The following is a 16,514-nucleotide window of genomic DNA, read 5'->3' on the forward strand; positions in this document are numbered from 1 at the left end:
GAAAAGTACATTTTAGTGCGTATAGTAGTTTTATTACTCCAAGTTTTGGGATTACAGTGGTAGTCTTTAGGGAACATTCAGTTTCAACAAGCTTTTCTCTGAGACGACATGAAAAACCAAAACGTCTAAAACATCTTCTGTACAGAAAAACAAAAATATGCTCAACATGAATGGGCTGCTGTGTTTTTTTAATTAATTCAAACCCATGTTTGTGAGCCAACTATCCACAGCATGATTTTTCCTGTTTTCCTCCCTCCAATGAAGTTTTACTGCAACTTTTTAAACTGCAAAGTCAACACGCTGTACTGAGATATCCTCTTTTCTGACCAGAATCAGCACCATAGCCAGGGACAAATGATTTCTGTTGATTTGTCAAAATTTACGCAATTTAGGCACTTATCAAGAAATTGGCAAAGGTCATGGTGGAACTGCTACTGAAAGAAATTTTATGACCAAAATACTTTTTAGTTTTATGCTTAACAGTCAACGAAAGATTGAAGAAAATCTACTGATGGAACATTTTTTTTTTGACTTGTTAACATCACATACACATTCTAGGCTAACCTTACAGAATATTAAACTAAAATCTAAACAGTCCAACTAGGTCTCACACTGAGCATAAAGTGATATTACACAGCACTGAGAGGATACAGGTGCTTGGTTTGCTTTGCATAAAACAATCTATGCCATGAACACCACTGCTTGTGCTGCCGTTCAGCTCAGATATAAAGACAGATTTCAGTGTCTGTCCATGTGCCTCTGTGAGCCACAGTCAGGCATACCTGCAGGATCCCGGATGGGTTTATAACACACTAATCTACAGTGGACAAACATTTAAAAGTGCTTTACATTAAGGTACCTTCAATACATTCACCTCTACACTATGAAGTCTTCTATAATACCACACAGGTAATGAGTGAGCTGCAGTCAATGTGTATTCCTTTGGCAAAAGTAACATTTGCTTTTAGCAAAAGATATGGAGTGTGTCAGAGGAGTGTAGAAATAATTCTTTCTAAAATAAACATTAACAAGCTCACTGCTTTACACAGAGCCACTCTAAAAATTTGTTCCATGTTATAAAGGTTTGGGGAAATAAACGTTTGCTTCCTTGTTGAGAAGATTATACCGCTCTGTGATGTGAAGCTAATTAGCTTTGTTTAGCTCAAAGACTGGAAGCAGCTAGCATGGCTCAGTCTTTACACAGATGAAACAAAGGAGATATAATGTGTTAATTAGAGCAGTGAGCTTTAGAGATAATCATAGGCAGATTTTGTTACTTTTGATCCCAGCCAGGCTAGCTGTTAGCAAGCAGCTGGTTAGCTTAGCTTAGCATAAAATGAAAGCGAGGGAAACAGCTAGCATAGCTCTGTCTGAAGGTAAAAAAAAAACATTTCAGTTCTTTTTATTGTAATTAAACAGTACAAGTTGTGGATTTTCAGGGGGTTATGTGCTGGATTATCTCCTGTAAACCCTCCTGTAAAACCACACCTAGATGTTTTTACACATTTTTTTTGTGTTGATTAATATATGACATATCAGTGAACTTCAGAGGTGCTGGTAGGTTAGACAGATTCGCTATTTCCTCCTGTTTTCATTCTTTATGTAAAGCTAAGCTAACCTGCTGCTGGCTCTGGCTAGATATTTACTGAACAGACATTAGGATGATGTTGATTTTATGATCTAAATCTTGGTAAGAATTCTTTTAACTACCATCTATAAAATTAGGACATTTTGTGCTATTAGTCATTTTCTGAAAAGCAGGTGTTTTTCAATTCATTTTCTAACTAGATGTCTCACTTTGGAGCAAAACATCAAGCCGATTTACCAGGAGGAGAAAGTAAAGAAGAGAAGGGTTTTACACAGAGTGAAAATCACAACTAAGAGCAGCGTGTAACCTTCTGACATTGCCAGGTTGTTTTTCAAAACCGTGTTCACACAGTATTCAGACTATTGCACATTAGACTTCTTCACTGAGTGCAAAGGGCCAAAAGGTCTTGGGACGTTTACCATTTTCTTCTTCAGATTTAAGACGATGAATCATCAACCGTCTCCGATGCTGACAGTCCAAAATTTCTTCATCTTCCACTTCATTACAAGGCAGCTGCTCTTGTGTTTTTTTAAGTACATATTTGATTAAATGTGCTGTGCGTCGCCAAATTAAACAAATGACGGCAGAGGGTGAAACCTGGGCATTCGTCCAGTACGTTAAAGGTTAGAAGTAATTTCTAATTATTATTTTAATTAGTTCATTTTTTCTCAAAAGTCTATAAAACATCAGCAGGATTTTTTTTTCTATTAAAAAGCTGAGTAAAGAAATATTCCCTTGGCAGCCTTGCCTCGAGATATTTTTACATAAATAGAAAATTAAAAAAACACGCAAAAGATTAAATAATTGGACAAATCCAACAGGTGAAAGCAAGAGCTTAAATTAAGACTGCAGAATGGAAGATGTGTGCAGGGGGAAAGTATGGAGGAGGGGTTAAAAGCTCTTGGCAAAGGGGAAACAGAAGGGCTGTCCTCAGTATTTCAGTCTCTTAGGTGCTGCTAGTAAGGGCCTTTTGTGTGTCCAAAGATCCCAATGGGGAAGTGTTTGACGTGTGAAGACCACTGTGCCGCCAGCTGGAAAAACTTGACATCGTTCCACTCGACGCCGTCAATCAGTACTGCAGAGGAGGAAAACAAACATTACTGTACAGCTACACAGTTAATGATAGTGTTGTGCTGAAGCCTGCATATTACACATCAGTTCTTAACATGTTTTATAAAGGTAGCATAATTAATGTGCTCTTTTTTAATCACCTGATTAATCATTTAGTCTCTAAAATGTCAGAAAGTAGTGACATCTTCCAATTGCAGTCCCAGAGATGTAAGACAAAGGAAAACTCACATTTAAGATGCTGAAACCAGAAACGGAGCATTTTTTGCTCACTTTATCTTGTGCTTTTAGGTGAGAGTGACATTGACCGTTTCATGATGTAATGGTTGATACTGTTCTCAAATTGCTGCTTGACTTTATGAGCCTGGCTGACCATCAACTACACACACTTTTCATCACTTCCTGTTAATACAAACCACACAAATTAGCCCTGGAAGTTTGAGAAGCGGCTTTTGAACAGAGGGTCGCCGGTTCGATTCCACCCTGGCCTGGCAGGAAAAATTTGAATGTGGCAGAGTGATTGATCAATGCCCCCCCCCCCCCCCAAATAGTCGGCTGCACTTGAGCAAGGCACTTAACCCCCCGAATTGCTCCCCGGGTGCCTGACATGGCAGCCCACTGCTCCTGTGTTGCATGTGTGTGTGTTTCAATCAGTGATGGGTTAAACGCAGAGAAAGAATTTCAGTGTATGTCACAAAGGTACTGACAAAATAAAGTTTGAAGTTTAAAAAGCACAAAATATTTCCAAGGCTCATCAAAATTAAACCAGAGACTTTGGAAATATCAGATCTGAGTTTAAATTATTGCGTTTTGACTTTATTTAAATTTGGTCAAAAACTGACAATCTGAGAGATTTCCTGAGTTTTACTCTGTGAGAATTAACTGTTACTGACATCCTTCAGCTGTTAGGTCATAACCATCAAGAAGACGGCTGCAGACAAAACTGAACAGAAAAACATGCGAGATCCCTCCGAGGACAGAAAACTACCTCTCAGCATGGTCTGCTGTTGCTTGGCAGTGCAGATGAGCCGGCTGATGCCCTCGATCACTTGACTCTTCGACTCCACCTCCTTGTCTTTGCTCTTTTTTGGCAGGAACATGACTGGCGGAAGGGAAAGACAGAAATGCATGCTGTGAGTAAATGAGGGATTCAGAATCTCTCTGGTCTCTGAGGATTAAATGACATTTTGGCCTTTAGGTGCAACACTTGAGGTCAGTTTGTAAAAGACTGGATGTGATCAGATCCTATCCATTCCTAAGGAAATTCCTCTGAAAATTCTATCTTAAAGACAATCCCATAATGTAGACTTTAAGATGGGTTTAAAATGTAAGGTGAACTATTCTATTAAGTAGACAAAGAAACACACATTGCACAAATCCAAAGAAGCATGCATGCACCAGTCAACCAACATCCTACCCTTTTTATTCTTCTCCTTGGTCACCACAGTCATGGACATGGTGGGCTGGGGGCTTGGCTCTGCGCCCCCCAGTGGCAGCCGGCTGACCTGCAGCGAGCGGAAATTGCACTTCAGAGTGTTTTTGGAGGAGGAGTCCCGCTTCTCCACGTCTTTCTTCCTTTCTGTTGGAGCCACCCAGTAGTCCACCTGAAGTCCCATCAGTTCCGCCTGGCCTGACGAACTACAGAAAAGGATGAGTGAGGAAGATATCGAGGCAGAGTAACTCACACATGGAGGTCAAGGAGCTAAATCTGATAATATTTAATTCAAAGAAGTTACCAAAAACTCATGTTCCCACTGTCATGTTTATACAGTAAATAGAGGGAAACATGTTGGAAGCAGCTGACCTGACTCTGTCCAAAGGTAACCGTGTCATGACTTCGACGTCACCAATTGGGGTTTTGTCTTTTTACCTTTGGACAAGCCAGGCTGACTGTTTCCCCATTTCTAGTCTTTATGCCAGTCTAAGCTAACCAGCTGCTGCTCTCTGCAAAAAAGCCAATAAGCCAATAAGTGTATATTCCTTTTAAGTCTTTCTTCAAGTCAAAATAAAAAATTATGTTTGCATGTCAGTTAATTTTCCATATCATAACAGAAACCATTCTCCTCAATACGATATCATGATTTTCATATTATTTTTCTACTTACTAGACCTTCTTAAAGATTTATAAAAGAAAGAAACCTGCATAGTTTTTCTATTCAAAATGACATAAAGGTCAATTGTTTTTTTGCACCATTTTGCAGAAATAGCTTTTCAACAGACATCATTGTACCTGTAAGCACAGAAGCTGGTGTTGACGGAGGGAGAGGAGGGCGGGGTGGGTGACGCTTCTTTGAGGGCGGGTGATACTTGTGGAGGGGTGGAGGAGAGCAGCGAGGAGCTCAGAGGTGCTGCATCATCAGAGTCTCCTGAGGGAAGAAGCAGCCAGGGAAACTGTGAGATGCTTTGGTTCAGGTTAGTATGCAAACTGTACAAATGTTACATTTTACATTTATCTTTTTTAAACTTATTGCTTGCCTGACGTCGCAGATGTTTGCTCCACGATGCCGACTTTCACCATCTGCAGAATTAAGCACAGACGGGAAAGGATTATTACTTGCAAGATGAAAACACTTCAGAGAAGTTGACAAATTCTAACAGCTATGTCAAACATGAGATAAAGCATCAGTTGAATTAAAAACAAACTCAACACAGTGAATATGTTGGGCAAACCTGGAATTAAAGAAGCTACTTACCCCAATGAAAGGGATGAATTTCTGGCATGAGTCCTCATCTGGGCTGTGGAGAAACAGAAGAGGCCAAAAGAGAGTTCAAGTAAAAAAGGAAAGAAAATAATCATCAAGAATATAGAACTATATCTTAATGAAAAGGAAAGAAATTATGTACAGATCAAAGATCGAATTGAATCTAAAAAGACTAACTCCTACAAGCAAAGAACAGAATTTAAAGAAATGGCATCTGCAGTTAGTAACACTGAGATCAAGTAAATTCCAACTGTAGTCTTTCATTGCATAGAGTTATGACAAAGTTATGACAACCCAAACAGTATTGACAGAGCATGCTGCACTTGCTGCTGGACTTCAAACCTCCACTAAAACAGACTCATTTCCCAACTGCAGGCCCCCTTATTGTAGCTGGGGAAGCAGAGAGCAAAACATGCAAGCTGTCAGCCGATTCTAGACTTCCAACAAAGCCACTAAGCTGTTGCAGAGACTGGAGCAACCAAACCAAAGTCAGAAGGGCATTCAGGAGGCAGCAAGTCCATCAGGGGAGCAACTAAACTACTGAGTCGAGAAGAAGTGGATGAAAAGGAAGAGCACCAACCTACACCTGTAACTTCTCCGTTTCCATGCACTACCTGTGAGTGGTAGTGCATAACTACACTTACAAGCCTTCCAAGAACTATTTTCCTGAGAATGACCAGAAAAATAGTCTGAATGGTTCTAGTTCTACGTTTTAACTACATGTACAGACGTTTGATGATGCGAAAGGTTGTTGCTCTTGCCTTGAAGAAACCTGCCATCGCCCCCCCAGGGAAGAAACAGAGAGACTACAGAGGAGGGAAGAGGAGAGAAGACAGTCTACAGTAGGTCACAGTTTGCATATCAAGGCAACATTTTGTTTTTCCCAGCACAACACATCTCTGCTGTGATCAGTTTCAGAGCAGCCAGAGAGGGAAAGCCAGATGTCTGCCTGCTATGTGAGTGAATTATGTTCATCTTGGCTTGCAGGGATGGATTATGATAGAATACATGACTTTCTGATGCATTTGATTTCATATATTGGCCTAAATGTATGGACAGACATGCATGTCAATCCATGTAGACGGTCTTAAAACTGTTGTATGGACATCGCACATGCTTTCAGATAAACCTTCAATATACTTCTGCATCTCTGTCCAAACTAGTTTCTAGATTGGAATAGGTGCAATTAGTGGTTTTAATGTTTGTATTGTTGTACATTACAGAATGTAATATAAGATTACTATCATATTGTGTGTTTATGTATAACAACATTTGTTCTAATTGTTTTTCATGATCATTTTCCTGTTTTAGCTTGTACATTTTGGATTTTATTTGCTTTTTAGCCCTTGTTTTACCCTAATGCAGGTTGTTACTTTGTTTTTGATGCTTTATAGGTAAAGTTATATCTTTATAGTTGGAGATGACAGAAAAACCTTTGTCACAGCCAACTTACTATCAATGTTTTTACCTTACATTTTCAGAATACTATGTTATTATGCACTATTTCTAAATGATTTTTATTTTTGCACAGATGCTGGTATTTTCTACAGGATTTAGCCAAGTAAATGATGTACAAATCTTCCAGCATTTTCTACTTTAAGTTTTAAATGTGTTTGAACTCAAACTTTTATTTGAAAAATAAATAGTAGTGCCATCTGCCAGAAAATAAACTCAGCTCTGCCTTCGGCTTAAATGACTGTTAGTGTATGTGTAATGTGTAAAAACCAAAAAAAAGATGTTAATATATTTTTAAAGCAGACCGCGCTGCACTGAGGACACTACAGTCGATCATGACACGTTTGACTGGACTTTAATAAACGTGTAACCTAAATGTCGATCCTTCAGGCTCATGATTAATTTATAAAATAAGTGTTAGTTGCACCTTGATATTGTCAATTTACTGACGGTGTGCAGGTTTTCTACTTCTAACAAGACATATAACAGACAGACATGGATGGCCAGAAGCACATGATCATGGAGAGGAAACAGCAGGGAGGAAGAAACAGAAGGAAAAGCTTTGGTCTCTTGCCACTTTATCAGCACATTTTACCCTCCAGTTAATCTTCTGATATCTTATCAAACAGGTTAGTTTGGTGTAAAATTTAATGGAGAAATCAGATAAATCTTTCTTTGTCGAGGAAATTCTTTCATTAACGCCAGGAATTAATCTCGAGAGATTTCTGATTTATAACAGAAAAAAAAATTACCACAACAAGAGCACACAGATGTTGGATTGAGAAGGTCATAATTTATGCTTTAACACTTAAAATTTAGAAAATGTGCAGGGATAGTGAGATCAATGTTATGGGAAGGAAACATGCCTATTTTTTGCCAAGAGTTGAATGAGAAGATCAGTGACACATCTCAGGAGTATACAGTATGTGTGAAGCTACAGCCAGAAAGTGGTTAGCTTAGCTTAGCATTAGGACCATAAACAGGTGGAAGCAGCTAACAGGAGTGCATAAAACTACAAACTGTCATTTTAACAAAGCAACGTTTTTGTATGAATTACAGAAACAATAATATTAATTGGTGACTCTTGTAGGTTCTGACATATGTTGTCACGTTTACAAAGACCCAGGCCAGCAGTTCTCCTCAGTTTACGGTCTTTATGCCAAGCTGCTGTCTGCATAGCAAGGCGCAAATGCCCAGGACTGATTTTAATGAACTGAAACCATGCTACAGTTTCTAACTACAAATTAACAGAACAGTACAATGTGATATTGTTATCTATATTTTAACTGATTTCAACTAAATATCAGAATCAGAATACTTTATTGATCCCTGGGGGAAAACATTTGCGTTCATTAAAAGAAATGTTATTTTGGCTAACTCAAGTCCACATTTCTTTGTTTTTTGGCAAACTGTTCTCAGGAAATTTCAAAATGTGACATGTGGAAATTGTGGTTAGTTGCATCAATGTCTTAACCCTACCAAGACACTGGTAGGGTTAAACCAGTCTTCCTTCTTTCATCTTGTGTCTAGGCAATACAGGCACTGATTTCTGCTTGTGTCATTATCCACCTGCTGTTCATTTGCACTGTTTACCTCACCTACTTGCACTATACTTCCACCCTGCACTACCTCACTTTTGGACTACCTCCAGAACCATATTTATTTTACTTATTTTATTTTGTTTTACCTTATTCTATTTTATTCTACTATTATATGTTACTCGTTACATTCTATGTATGCACCAATCACCAAGACAAATTCCTAGTAACGTGAAACCTCTTCACTTACAATGGCAATAAAGTCAATTCTGATTCTGATTCTGATAAATAAGTTTATTTCTAAATAAAAACATGGGCTGGTGCAGCTTTAATTAGTTCAAGAAATGTGTGCTTCTGTGTCTGTGTGCTTCTGCTCTTTCTGCTCTCTGGACTATGGCCCCAATAGAAAAGTTTGATCTTATCTGCTTTTTTATGGCTCAAGCTGTTAAGAGAAAAAATAATAAATAAATAAATCCCAGCAGCTGTTAAAATGGCAAGCTCCAGCAAAGGCTGAGAAAGTTCAAGGGGAAAATGGCTCCAACACACAGAAAGCGCATGAATCACCAAGCTATGTGAGAAACAAACTCAATCGACCACAATACCTTACTGCAAAATCAAAATGAAAGCTCTTTTTCCTTCAAAGAAAGAAAAGAAAAAAATACAACAAAAAGACAAAACATGTTATTCACACACGCACAGTGATGGAATAGGACAGTGATGTTTAGAAGACAAAGGCCACCACAACCTCCACAATATTAGAGAAACTTTTACCTTGTATTTTTCTTTTCAAAAGGGGGTGAAAACATTTGAATAGAAATAGAAAGTGCCACAATTGTCATGTAGGCTATGTTTATTTTATTTTGCACACTAATCCTGCCAACAAGGCTATTGCTGCCAACAGTTGGCAGGAGCTGCTACTGGCATGATTCATTACAGCTGCCATTTTGTCAAATTTGTGACCAAGCTAACGTTCACAAACAAATTATTTATCTACTCCCTAAATGCCCTTATCATGGCCCTTGCTGTTTTTTTGATTGTTGTTGTAATTTAGTAGAACATAGGATTTTCTGCAATCACTACACTAAGCTAGCTGCCTCAGGCTAAAGAGTTGTTAACATAAAATCTAACTAACCGGGTCCATAAGTTTTCCAGTTTCTGCTTTGACTTGACTTTAGCTGAGAACATCACTCTCATCTTGTATCTGTCTGCAAAATATAAAGCTGGAGCCAGCAGCCACTTAGCCTATGCTAGTTTAGCTCTGCATAAAACAGGGGGGAAAACCAGCCTTGGCTAACAAGACCTGTCTGAATCCACCTCTGAAGCTCACTGTTTTACATTACAATTTATGTGTCTAATCCATACAAAAACCAAAGTGTAGATAGAATTTTCCCTTTTCACTGAACTTATTCATTTTTCATCTAACTCTTGTTTACAGCATCTCATCTTTTTGTTGATTTGTAATCACTATCATTGCACTTTTTTGCTACTATTGAAAACGCCTGTTTTCAGTTTACTGAAAGTGTGTTTACTGCTCTGGATGGCTGTGTCTGAATTTGTAAATAATGTATGAAATGTATTTTGAAAAGCCAATCTATCACATATTGTTCATAGAGTGAAACCTTTACTGAATAGTTCAACCCCTTTTGAAAAGCTGCTGAAAGCTCTGCATTAGAAGCATCTGTTAGACCAAACCCGCAGACTTAAGAAAATCCAAACGTTTTCAGGGAAGCTCACAAAAACACATTCTGTACAGCTCAGTGTGAGTTCTCTCAGGTCTGCTTTAACCCTGGAAAGAAAAGAAAACACACCTCTTCTGTTTGTAAGTAAGCATGGCCTCTGCGATGGGAAGTTGGTGAGCTCCATTAGCCCCCACCATGTACTGAGTTACCCTTGATACCACGTCTGGGTTCTCCTGGGCTGCACAGGACACAGTTCAGAAACATCACCTAATTATTCATTCTTCAATTTCAAATCTAAAATCTGTAACTTCGAAAAAAAAAAGACCAGCTTTATTAATGGGAGATGTTTTCCAAAGACTGCAAAAAATGTACATTTAAATTTCAGTAAGACACTAAGAGCCCACCAACAACAGGAGCCTCTGGCTTGTGAAAGAGGTCCCTCCAAGCAGCATCTTGGAACAAACTGTTGTAGCGATAGTCAATAGTGCCAAGATATTTGGAGACGGGATGTACACCTAAATCAATCAAAGAAAAACAGTCAAAATCAGATCGGAAACAGGTTTAAAGGTGTAATTCAAAATTATTGTAACTGCAGCAAACAAATAAGATGAATACTGAGAGGATTGGGAAGGGGTGGTACAGCTGAGAAAATATTTTCCAACATGCTTGCCTCATTATTTTTTATTATAGTATTATACAAAATTAACGTCAGAGTGACATTAGGGTTAGGCTGTTACTAACCTAGAGGGATGATAAGGAACCTCATGTATCCGAGCCAGTCAGGGGTCTTATGGGAAAGGTGGTCCACAAAAAGCCTGAGAACAGCGCTGAGGTAGTGCTGCGCTCCGGCAACTGCGATCTTTATGGGAATGGGCGTCTGAGAGTTACAGTTGCAACTAGGAAAGAAAACAAATAAGACGGCTTACAGTTTTAAGTTTGGCACAGCAAAGTGGGACCTCACACAGCAAACTCTCCACAGCTTTGTGTTTTCGGGTGCGACACAGTAAAATATGTGACGGCGAAGGACGAACTAGTCAGCATGTGAGAGGCTGACTTACAATCTCTGTATGCGAGAAACGATGGTGTTGAATGCAGCTTGGATGTCGGCAGTGGTGCAGGTGCAGACTACTGGTAGATGGTGGTTTTGCAGCATATCAGAAAGATACTGAGAGACAAAGACAAGAAGAAACGGATGAGTGTCAAAAACTGAAATTGAAAACTTGTACCAGCTATCCTGTAAAAATCCTAATAAATAATACTTTTATCATATGCAATCTAAAATCTTTCCACAGTTCTGCCAATAAATGTGGAAAGCTAAAATACAGGCAAAGTAGAAGCGAGTCCTTACCTGGCCCTGCCAGTCTGAGGTGTTGATGAGAATGATGCTATCAGGGAGGTGGTTATCGGACACCAGGATGTGGTTGAGTTGGTCATAAACTGTCTTTCTTGGGATCTAGACATGTAAAACAAGAAACCCATATTTCCCTGATTTAGGGACCATAAAATATGTTTCATAAAACAGTGTTCAAGTGAGGACAGTTGTTTTGCCAGGACTTAAGATGAATTTTGGTTGTAGAGCGGCTACATCTCTCATATTAAATTAAGTTGACAATATTCATCCCATAGCTGTGGTAAAGATCTGTGTTAAAGGTGCAGTTGGCATTTCATTCTGAACACCAACAACAAACTGTACACCAACCCAAAGTGTAGGTATTTCACAACCCGAGACTGAGATTCAACAATTTGCTATCTGTCTCCAGAATCGCCTAAACCATTTTAGGACAATGGATTTTTCCCCAAGCAGTTCTCTCCTCCTACCTGTAGGTGGCAGCGTGTGTCCAGGGACCGCTCGTTGTCCAGGCTGTTGGCTCTCTCGTTCTGCGGCCTGCTGGGCTGGCGCTCCTTCAGCGACGTGCTCCTGCCTCGCCTCCCAGCCAACTTCGGTTCTTGCCTGAAAATAAACAACAGCAGAGGAAGAAAGATGGAGGACTGGAGTGTGAGAAGCAAAAGCAGTGATGTAATGGTCAGCAACGGGAGGCATAAACCCTGATCTGACACACACCCACAGTATAAATGAAATTCAAAAACTGATGCACTGTTTTTGCATTAAAAGAACCTATACACTCTAAATTGACATCAGTAAATCATCATCATTATAAACTATAACAATGAAAAAACATCCTGCAGATGCTTTAACGGTCAGATTATTCTTGTTTATATATTTTTACCTGTTGGATGAAATGATTAGGGACTCTGTCTTGGTCATTTTGCCACTTGGTGGCAGTCTCTCTAAAAACGTGTCCATGTTGTCCATCTCCAGCTCTGTGGTTGGGGTCACCGCCTCCGGCTGCTCCTGAGGGAAAATGAAAAGAGAGAAAAACAGCAACAGGAGTCAAGCGCTGACAGACGTGTTTGTGCATTTTTCTCTTCGAAACAGTCCTACTGTCCTTGAGGATTTTAGCTGTTATCCATTACAATTTATTCTTATTTCGCCTGGGTGTTCATGACTGCAGAATTGACCATTAAGAGCAAAACTGTAAACTCTTTCTGTACGTGAAGTGACTGTAGGACGACAGCTGGGGAGAAACAAACAAGGCGATTTAACAGAGAGGCATCACAAAAAGATATTAAAGCAGCACAAGGTGATACAGAGGGACACACATAGCTTAAGAATTCAGAATTTTTAAGGCCTAAAGAGTTCATTTTTGCCACATTTTTCCTCAAAACACTGACATGCCAGTTGTTGATCTCAAGCAGCTTTAAGATAAGATAAGCTGAACTTTATTGATCCTGCAGTGGGGAAATTCACTTGTCGTGGCAGCTCACAAGAACAGAAAAAGAGTGCAAACAAATAACAAATAACAACAAATAAATTAACAATTTACAAAGTACCGTAAACACGGCACAATATACAGCTATATACAAGTCCTCATAAGGGAGGAAAGGTGGTTGAGATAAGGGTTGATACTCACAAAGGAGACGTTTTCAGACACGCTGTCATCTGGAAATTTGGCCCCGGCACACTTTGTTTTATCTGGGTCAATCTAGAATGAGATGATGAGAAGAAAAATAAATATTACACGATCAGCGTCCCAGGAGGTTTTATTTCACAGAAGGGAAGGTACTGTTTCATTCAGCATCTCGTGATGGATTCTTGGTGCAACAGTTTCATAAACAAACCAGTGGTCACGTTATAACTGGCTTAAACCTGTGGACCGATGGGAAAATCTGAGTGGGGGGGAGTAAAGTTTTATTCTTGTGCACTTCAGTGAAAGATGCCCTTAAGCAGGACAATTTACACCTTTCAGCTGTTTCACTGCGCATCGTGTTGTTCAAAATATGCAATAAAGAAAACTGCATCGCTGTTGAAGTTATTTATGGCTGTTCTATACTCTGTGTTGACCCCCTGTGGTGTTGCAGCGACGTCGGACTCACCGGACTCGGAGGCTCCCTGTGGCTCCGGCTGCTGTGGATGCTGCCGATCTCGGTTTGAGAGCTGGAGAGGGAAAGACCCTCGAAATATGGCCTGAAACACGGGATAAAAAAATAATCTGGCCTGAAGGAGTCTCCCAGTGTTTCAGGAATAACACCATTCAGTGAAGTCCCAGATGCTGCCATCATCAGTCTGACTTCTTGCTTTGATTTTGCTCAATGCTCAATTGAAAAGAGTACGAGGACAATATATTTAATGTTTTATCTTGTCTTGTCATTCAGTTTTGTAACAATATGCTCGCTCTGAATGTGATACCAGCAATGCATTTCAAACCAGTTGGGACAGGAGCCACAGAAGACAGAAGACAATGAAATGTCACAGCATCTAAAAGGTGTTTCTGAGCGTTTGCAAAGAAAGAAAACCCTAAATGTTTAAACATTAAAATGTCCTGATCGTAGACTGTTAGCACAAAATACTGGCTAAATAAAGCTTCAGTACCAAGGCTAACATTCACAGCTGCAGGGTTTCACATTTTAGCCCTGCTTTCAGCTAAGGAATACGATACTGTAGGCATTTCTGTCTTATAATGGCATTCAGACTTAATTATCATTATCTAATCACTGTTTCACATTCCTGCTGAGAAATACGCACTTGAGTTTGGGTTTTGGTGTGCTGAGGACGCTGTCGTCGTCATCGAGCTCCGGGCCGCTGTCACTCGGGTTCTCGAACTCTACGCTGTCCAGGTCCAGGTCCTCCTCCTCCACCTCAGGGGGCGGCTCTGCAGGGTCCTGCTCCGAGTCCAGCACCTTCAGACACACACACACACACGTGTCAGTCCTCAGTAGCTCAGCAGCTCCACAGTGGAGCAACAAGAGAAAGATAAACTGAGACGGAAGCACCCACCTCATCCGAAACTCTGAACCGCTTCAGCAGAGCCACCACTCGCTGCTTAAAGTTCTGCTGCTAAAACACGGGAGAATAACCACACAACCGCAAGTCAGTCTGTGAACTGGTTATGATGTGCTGCAGCGCCCTCAGCAATCCAATAGAGAGAAGAGCAGCTCCAGCTGCTGCTGAACAGGAGCTCCTCCATTTTAGTCATTTTGACGGCAGCAGATACATTTGCAGCATTGAGTATCGATTTTGCTGCGTTCGCTCATGTAAACCAATAATCCTGCAACATCATGATTCATCTACGCTCTGGGGCTTTCATCTCCTGCTTGTGCTCGCTGAGCTTTATGAAACCATTCAGCCACAAGACAAAACATATTTAAACCACCTTATGTGGGTTTTGTCTAGATGTTAATGTGGAGAAAAAACAAAATGTTGTTTCATCTGTGCAAAAAGCAAAGCGTCAGACCAACATGTTGTGGTTTGACACGGGAGGGGGCGTGCTTGGGACTATTTCTTTCTGCTTCTTCCTGGTTCATGTGTCTTACTCTGGTGATGGAGGGAGTCCTCACAATCGACCTCCTCTGCTTCTTTGGCTTCCTCACGTCGTACTCGTCATCCTCGAGATCCTGAAAACGGCAAAGACGAATTTGAAAAACAGGCTCCCACAAAAAACACCACACATTACGTACACTTATGAACCTTTTCCTTCACAATGAATGGATGTCTTCCAACCTAAACTGAGTGTCTGATTATCGCCCGACTGACCAGAGCATTTTGCCTCGTGGCCCTTAAATTTTCCTAAATGATTTCCTGGCCGACTCACCTGTCCCTGCAGGGCATCATCGCTGGCCTCCTGCTCTGAGGAGAAGCTCTCATATTCTTCCTCTGAGTAGTTATCTAAAGCAGAAGACAAGTAGGCAGATGAAAAGCTGTGGGGTGCAGAAGACGCCTCATTCATATTTCAACGACCCTTGAAAATTTGACACGCAGCCAGGATCTAAATATATGTGATGTACTGTGCTGTGTGCTACCTGGACTTAATCGCTTTCTGCATGATTAGAAAAAATAAATAAGTAAAAGCATCCTGAACCCAGTGATCCCTGCTCTGTTTAGCCCATCGAGCATGTTAGGTGATTATGATGGCTGCCTGCCGGTTTTAACAACAGAGCAGCAGGAGCTGATGAGAGGCAAAGCGTACCGGAGCATTTGATCTTCTGTCCTCCCTGCAGGGCTGCCTCCTCGTGGTCTATTGGCTGACTGGACAGGGAAAAGATCCAGATCTCTGCCACCTTCCCCAGCATGTCTTTCTGGTTGCTGCAGAGAGGAAGAACTTGGCCTCCCTCCGTCGGGTGCTGCATCACCTGGGAGACGTGAAAGAAAAGAGAAAGAGAAAGAAGAGGAAGTGCAGTGAATGACCAAGCAAACATTACTGCATTGGCATCCTCATCTTAAACCGGTATTGTATTTAAAATCTAATTTGGAAGTATCTGTATGAGCAGTCCATACTTTAAAGGTCACATTTGTATGTTGTGTGGGTATCATCAATAAAATTACTGTCTGAATGAAGGCTGACGCCACTCTCATGATGAATGTGTGAGAATTATTGGGAGAACTTTGATAAATATGGAGCGTCAGCCTGGAGACGTCGGACCAGTTTACTCTGTCAGAAGTGCTTTCAGATTGGGGGGGTTTGTGTGTCTGACATCTGACATTCACACCCACTAGCTTGGCTCAGTCCAAAGCCAAAACCGCCTCACGACACTGAGGTGTTGTTCAGATTAAAGACACAAGACATAATGTGTGAATTGGTGTTATCTTTGGACAGAACTGGGTGAGTTGCTTCCCTCTGTTTCCAGTCCTTATGCTAAGCTAAGCTAAGCTAACCAGCTGCAGGCTCCAGTTTTATATTCATGATCATTTTTATGAGAATGAGAATGGTGTGAAAATATCAATCGTCCCCAAAATGTTGAACTATTCCTTTAACATAACATTGGAGAATTAAGTTCTGAGAGAATGACCCTCTCCTCCCGGCTCGAAAAACTCATCATCAACATCATCCGCATGATCTCTTCACCATCTATCATTCAGCAGCCAAACATTCACACCTCAGTGCTGCCATTTGACCACCCAACATTTCCTGCTGTTTGAAACCGAGGC

General features: G+C 40.5%; 1 protein-coding gene across 3 annotated transcripts in view; it reads right to left on the reverse strand.

Moving 5' to 3' along the window:
- Positions 1–6: 6 nt before the first annotated feature.
- Positions 7–16,514, reverse strand: part of pacs2 (phosphofurin acidic cluster sorting protein 2) — a 52,061-nt gene continuing 35,553 nt past the window's right edge. For 2 of the 3 annotated variants that reach the window (XM_046413038.1, XM_046413039.1), the window contains exons 5-24: positions 15,556–15,718; positions 15,181–15,254; positions 14,903–14,983; positions 14,367–14,426; positions 14,115–14,269; positions 13,466–13,556; positions 13,003–13,074; positions 12,259–12,383; positions 11,849–11,981; positions 11,379–11,483; positions 11,089–11,195; positions 10,772–10,926; positions 10,435–10,545; positions 10,160–10,268; positions 5,350–5,392; positions 5,132–5,174; positions 4,887–5,022; positions 4,074–4,294; positions 3,645–3,758; positions 7–2,663 (exon numbers count right to left, since the gene is read on the reverse strand). In XM_046413038.1, the coding sequence (XP_046268994.1) occupies positions 2,545–2,663; positions 3,645–3,758; positions 4,074–4,294; positions 4,887–5,022; positions 5,132–5,174; positions 5,350–5,392; positions 10,160–10,268; positions 10,435–10,545; positions 10,772–10,926; positions 11,089–11,195; positions 11,379–11,483; positions 11,849–11,981; positions 12,259–12,383; positions 13,003–13,074; positions 13,466–13,556; positions 14,115–14,269; positions 14,367–14,426; positions 14,903–14,983; positions 15,181–15,254; positions 15,556–15,718 (2,217 nt within the window). In that variant the 3' untranslated portion in view covers positions 7–2,544. Of the gene's footprint in view, positions 2,664–3,644; positions 3,759–4,073; positions 4,295–4,886; positions 5,023–5,131; positions 5,175–5,349; positions 5,393–8,953; positions 8,987–10,159; positions 10,269–10,434; positions 10,546–10,771; positions 10,927–11,088; positions 11,196–11,378; positions 11,484–11,848; positions 11,982–12,258; positions 12,384–13,002; positions 13,075–13,465; positions 13,557–14,114; positions 14,270–14,366; positions 14,427–14,902; positions 14,984–15,180; positions 15,255–15,555; positions 15,719–16,514 lie in introns of all 3 variants that reach the window. The other variant, XM_046413040.1, reaches the window with a different exon arrangement.

Source organism: Scatophagus argus, chromosome 15 (assembly GCF_020382885.2).
Source record: "Scatophagus argus isolate fScaArg1 chromosome 15, fScaArg1.pri, whole genome shotgun sequence".
Lineage (NCBI taxonomy): Eukaryota > Metazoa > Chordata > Actinopteri > Scatophagidae > Scatophagus > Scatophagus argus.